Genomic DNA, 6,439 nt, shown 5'->3' on the forward strand with positions numbered 1-6,439 from the left:
CAGAGGAACCTGCATATTTGGACGCTACTAAGAAGAATTATGTATGTCTTGGCGCTTCAAGGCGAACTGAACCTCATATCGCGCCACCTTTACGCAATTGAGGTCATGCAGAAACACTGTTGGGATAGTTTGTCTCACCTGCACTTGATACATGCTTCTGGACTACAGTAAAACCATGTATCTTACTCACAGCAAACGCTAGAAACTGGGAAAATCAGTTCAGGGGAGGACCACGTTTCCCCGATCACTTTTATATATTGTGCACGAGACGTCAGAACGGGTGGAATAAATCATTTGCTAAATACATGTAGGTCCTAAAAGTTGCTGAAGAGAATCTCGCACACCGTGATAAACTTACTTATCACATCTATTTCCCGTGTGCGCTGCACCATGAGTGATATGTCCTAGAGAGTGTCTGCAGTAAAAAGCCCCTCGTAAACTGGAGTGTTTCCCCGACACTGGTGTAGCGGCGAATACTACTGAGGGAACATGCCAGTAGCCTGTTGTCGTGTCAAAACTCCACCCTGCATCTAAGGATATGTGGAATTTATTACAGACCTCGTGAACCTGCTATGCGGTGTTTGTTTGCGATTGCGTAATAGTCAGTGAATATCCGTTAAAGTCCAAGAGGATGCGTGAGATCTTCAATTTTCAGAATGTACGTGCATATGAGACTCATTCTGTCCAATAGCTTGTAACTGCTTCAGTCGTTGTCTGCTAACAGATGAGTTCGCAGAGAAGGGTTTTCTCCTTTTACTAGTACTTGCGGTATGCGTTGTTCGTGACACTAACAGAAGAAGCTGACCTATGAAGGCAAACAACATAGCGAATAAGGTTATTACTCTGTATCCTAACGTTCGTAGAGAGTACGCAACTTTTCTTTTGCATTGTACTTGCTGTTAGTTTCGTATAAAAAACTTCGGTCTACTTAAGAAACATAAGAGCTATTTGCCTTGATGTTTATCTCACATCAAACAGCTAACCCAGATGCGAGTGTTCCTGGATGGCCTATTCAACTAGTCAATCCTTCCACAAAACCATGATACATGACCCAGTTTAAAGAAACCTGGCTTTCTGCAGAGTTATCAGTAAGCACTTGTTATTGATCTGAAAACAGTGCCGCGAAAATTGGCCAAGAGTATAATCGACTTGATGACCGCTGCATTGCAGGTGTTCCACGTGCAAACTGTCACCCATTTCGTCACATCATGGGGTGAGCTTCATCACAACTGACGGACATTTCCGATATACCTCGATTGAAACAGGATATCCGTAAGTTTATACCGCCGATAGGTTTAGCTAGGTTATTTCCCGTAGATATGTGACAACGCGAGCGGTTGACCATCTAGCGCATTTAGTTTAATATATCTAATAGCCGCAGGAATCCGTTGAAAGCTTGTGCATTTGTCCTGATTTGAGAATATTTACACAACGTTAAACATCAAGATGAACATGACCTTCACATCGATTCGTGCTTCCTACACATGAAGAACGTATCAAGAAACTTAATTCCAAAAGATATAAAATCATGTCTAACCTAGCTGGTATTCAGATAATCGGTTGTCAGTTTGTCTTTGTCTGACCCGCCAAATTTTAGAGGCTTTCCGCACACCATGCGCCCTATGGTCATGAAGACCTTTGAAGCACCTTCACTGGTGGTGAGCCAGATTTCCTAACCCAGCAAGTAATCCAGGGTCACTGTCAGTTGCACACAGACCAACAGTATAACAAGAGTAGATGGGATCATAGGAGACCTAAGGGCTCCAAGATATCAATGAATTCTACATATGATCTGAATGGACAACAGAAAAGTGCACGATAGTGTAATGGACCAATAAATAGTTTATCGCAATTTTTTTTACACAACCATTAGCTGAGAAGACATCCGGAGGAAGTTACAAACGTCCTACTCACCCGCACTTAGTTATATAAACGAATGATGGTTCCATTATTACTTTCTCTTCAAATATTCGGCGTACTTCACGACTACTCTGGCCACAACGTTTGTGGGATTGTCAGAAATTTTCAACTTCACTCTCACACATGCAGTCGGCAACACGGAAACTGCATCGCCCACACAGCTGACTGACTCAAAGGACAGGATCCTACTGGACCCATCAATCATTTTTACACATAGAAAAATTCATCAGTAAAAATCCTTGAAAATTAAGCTTGGTTGTGTTGGTTTCTTACTAGCCACCTAAAGACTCAACATTATTACAGTCGAATTGATCGGTCGTATCGCAAATGAAACAAGAATAGAATAAGCCCACAAATATGTCATCAAACGAGTCATCCATAGTTCCTAGGGTCCCTAAGGGGTAAGTGTCTTCATGTGTAAAACTTCAGTTGGTAGTTTTGAGCAACCTAGCTGACTACTACGGCGACGACGATGTACAGAAAATGAGGTAAACGTCAACCGAGGTTGTTGGTGGTAACGAGAGCTTGTCCTGTGTGTTGGTAAAAATTCAACCTAGATACTAGTTAAAATGATATTACGCAAAACACCACAGTTGATGTTCGTCAGTCGAACATGTAGATTGCATAGCCCTTTAACAGACTATTTCTTAGATTTGGATGCAAAAGGACTAATGAAGAAATAAGTGATAGCCTTGTGTATGCTAAGCTAGCAGTATATACTGACTATAGTCTGCCATGCAAACATGGAGAACTAATGCTCCAATAAGAAGTAGAGGGGACATGGAGCAAGGACGCCGGATATCTCTAGTAAAGTTGTCTAAAACAAGGTACTTAATAGGAACAAAATATGGACTGTATTGCTTACAAACATTTGGACACAGCGCCCGACTGGAAAGCGGTAAAATGCCCTACACCTGGATCGGTTGCCTCGTACACGAAGAATAATTTGAATGCAGTCAGAAGCGTTCATACTTCTCATTACGTTTACTTTTTACTTCAGACGCTCTCATCTGCCCTTTATCACTTTGAATATTTGCCGACAAGGATTTGAAGCACAAAGGCAGCTGAGTTGGAAGCAGTCGCCGCGCATGCCAGGCGTATATTCCAAACGCCCTTAGGAGAGTAAACTACATTTTCTGCTGCAGTTGTTTTTTTTATTACCCTGTATCCACTTACGATCCAAATGCAAGCAATCTGTATTATGCGATGGACAGCCTAGAGGACTTTTAAGGTCATTGACGCGTCAGGCGAAGTTTTAGACACTAGACCTTCTGCAATCAAGGCGCCTTCGTTTAAATTCATCTTTATACCAGAAACACCACTTTACATTGCCAGAATTCATTGGTCATCTCCCATGTTGAATTAGACCTGGTGAAGATCTTGACAAGTCCTCAGGTTTGCTGACCAGTCGCGCCGACCAACCATAACGCCGTTTTCTCTGTTCTTTCAAAATGTAGGCTGTATGTCCAGTTGGCCAATGAGAACTTGATAAAATTATATTTTTGCAAATACGTGTCTTAAATTAGGCAGATAGATATACCAGCCGGTAGATCACGGTTCGTTAATATGACACTACTTTCATTGCAAACACGAAAAAAGCAGGCCCCAGGAAAGCCGGTTCAAATAAGGAGCAAAGTCATTGAAAAAATGCTATTCCGTAACTTAGCCTAAGAAAGTAATTCCTCAGGAACAAAAGACGTTTAAATGAGGATGGTATCAGAGTGGAATCGTATCTAACAAGTATTGAAAGGTGCCGAGAAACACAACATCTCACCGGAAAAGCTTGCTTTTCAAGTGAATGCACTAACGAACACAGTTTCTAACACCTTTTGTCAAATAAGCATATGATCTTTCACATGGGAATTTGTACTGCAAGACCCAGAACAACTACACTGGACAACCATGGGTATCCCATTTTAAGTAAGTTTAATGTAATATGTCGTTTGTAGTAGGACTTTGAAAGATGCAAAGGAAATTGACTGTCTTAATCGTGATATAAATATGGAGGACAAATGCTCCGATGACTGTAAGCCTATGGCAGAACCACTCGATCATAACAGAGAAATAACTGCGAAATCGTAACCGGGATGCGAGTTGGACAGAGAGGAACTTTAGGGTAAAACTAGTGGCATGTTAGCTCCAGTTCATGAGAATGAAGAATCAAGGTTGCCTTACTCGGAGCTTAAAAGTATTTGTCAAGTCAAATTAATTAATGGTTAGCGCCTGAGCTCCCGGTGGACAATTTTCGCTTCGCACCCATCAGGTTTTTCCCGATATCTCCGCCCAGTAAAATCTCAACTCTTATGCTCTCCGCCGAGCGCTTCGCTGTATAGTCCATAGACCTAAGGCTGAGTGCACCTACATTTTTTCCTAAAATATCGCCACAAACAAAAGGTGAACGCAATGCATCCCATGGCTTTACTGCATCCCAAAGTGACTGCACGGTATACATTTGGCTTCACGTTCTCATTACACATCTAATCAACACATCCATCATCTGTGGGCAGTTGAGGCAAAATAACTCACCTTCAAGACAAGCTGAAGAAGAGGAACATCAAGTTTTGCAAATGTGTTTTATTCAGCAAGAGAAACATGGTTGACTGCGCTTGGAACTAGGTTACTGTCGTTCCTAATACGATCCTTTCCGATTTCCATGTGCAACTCACAAATTCGGCAGCATATCACGAATTTCTTGCTTTGCCTGTAAGGTGAAATGTAACACATATCCAACAGTCTTACCTCCTCTACATCATAACCACTGCCTTGATATTCTATCACTAATTTGCAGAAGGCCAGAGATTCATCGTACTGCCCCAAAGCCTTGTAGCATTTTGCCAGATAAAGCATATTTCGAATCAGGTGTCTGGGACACACTTTAGGGATAATATCACTCTGACTGAAACTTACATTCTTCACAACGTAAAAGAGATGCAAGAGACTAAACAATGTAAACTATCACGAAACACAAATTCTTACTTCCTCGTAAGTTGCAATAGGGGGACTAGTGTAGAAGACCGTCTCAAATTTTCGGATAACCTCCGAAACATCAGATACGATGAAGTACCTTTGAAGTAGAATTTATAGGATAAGGTTGAAGTTACCAAATCCCCAATTCGCTGTGTGCTAAGAAGTTGTTTGGGTCCAGTTCAATGGCCTTCTGCAAGTTGCATTTAGAGAACTGGATAGACAACGAAGAGTAAGGACTAACCGTCCAGTAGTAATGAGAAACTGGGGAGTGCTTAAGCCGCTCGTGAACACCATCCAAACCGGCCAGTTCGTCCACACCTATACCATACCACTGTGGCGATTCTCTGAACACCAAATAGTTGACCTACAACACAACAGTTTGAATTTTTGGGATCCAATTCAACTCCAGTTTTCGCGTAGCGGTGTATATCGGTAAGTACCAATTTGAGCTGAGATTTTGATGGTCTCTTCTCTTCACTGTGATCTGCGATTTTTGTATAGAACACACGTTTACACAAGGTAACCCACTCTTATAATAAAGGCAGCGAGCCAATCTCCAATATACATCAGCAACCTGATGACATTCTTCAATATCCACCAACAAGTTGTAGCAGTCAGTATAGTTCTCCAGCTCAAATAAGGCATCAGCCTTTTCATACAGTTCTTCCATGCTGATCAAGTCACTTGTCGATACAAATTCTATAAAATTGTTTAAATACCGCTTACCACAGTTGTCTATTGATCAGGACACTAAACGCCAACCACCGTTTGCAAGATTTCAACTGCATGCACATATTACCTACGGTCACCAGATAGCGTATGTTTACAAAACGGAGCGTTATGTGGTGGGCCGTCCTTATCCGCTAACAAGGTAACTTTTCTGGGGACCTGAGTGATGACGGAAATAACTGATTTACGACAAGGCATCTTACATGAAAATTTGCCTTTAAAAACACTAACTGATATGTGCACAACTCAGCGATTGAGTAGGTTGTTTAAACAACGATAGTATTGTCCCAAATAGAGAAATTTCAGAACTCCAAAGGTAAGATTCTGTCAAGGAGTCCAAGTTGCTTCACGAGAAGAAGCAACAAGGACTGCTTCTGAATACGGGTGTTAACGGAACAAAACGTAATATATAATAAATCGGTCGTCTCAAGATAAATGACTATCAAGTCTTCTCACATTTGCGTGAATCAATAATCAGCTCAGAGGACCGACAACTTACTGGCTGTGTGAAACTCTTTTCTGAGGAATCAGTCCCTGAGGAATTAATCAATACGTGACCAGGTGATGTAATTTCCGTCACTGAACGACTAGCGACGCTAAATTATGTCTACTTGAAAGCTGACCAAATTGCTGATCAGTCCCTCATGATAAAACCGTCAACTAATAAACCACTGGTCGGAAGATCCAGGGTTTGAAACCCAAAGTTTCGTGAGTTGCACACTCCTGGTGATTCTCCACAAGAATGAATCAGCAGTACAGTGCTTCTCTGTTTTCAGCACAGATGGTCCTTGCTGAAGGATGAATATCTTACATTATTAGGTCT

The 6,439-nt window shown here is 41.6% G+C and overlaps 1 protein-coding gene across 1 annotated transcript; it reads right to left on the bottom strand.

The window, feature by feature from the left end:
• Window positions 1-662: 662 nt before the first annotated feature.
• On the bottom strand, window positions 663-5,566 carry T265_12958 (hypothetical protein; the record flags this gene model as incomplete). The annotated part of the gene is made up of 8 exons (XM_009166447.1): window positions 663-800; window positions 4,660-4,793; window positions 4,828-4,858; window positions 4,897-4,984; window positions 5,022-5,077; window positions 5,129-5,218; window positions 5,256-5,371; window positions 5,416-5,566. Coding segments are annotated over 8 exons (795 nt in total), but the record flags the coding sequence as incomplete, so codon positions are not given.
• Window positions 5,567-6,439: the final 873 nt, after the last annotated feature.

Source organism: Opisthorchis viverrini (assembly GCF_000715545.1).
Source record: "Opisthorchis viverrini unplaced genomic scaffold opera_v5_27, whole genome shotgun sequence".
Lineage (NCBI taxonomy): Eukaryota > Metazoa > Platyhelminthes > Trematoda > Opisthorchiida > Opisthorchiidae > Opisthorchis > Opisthorchis viverrini.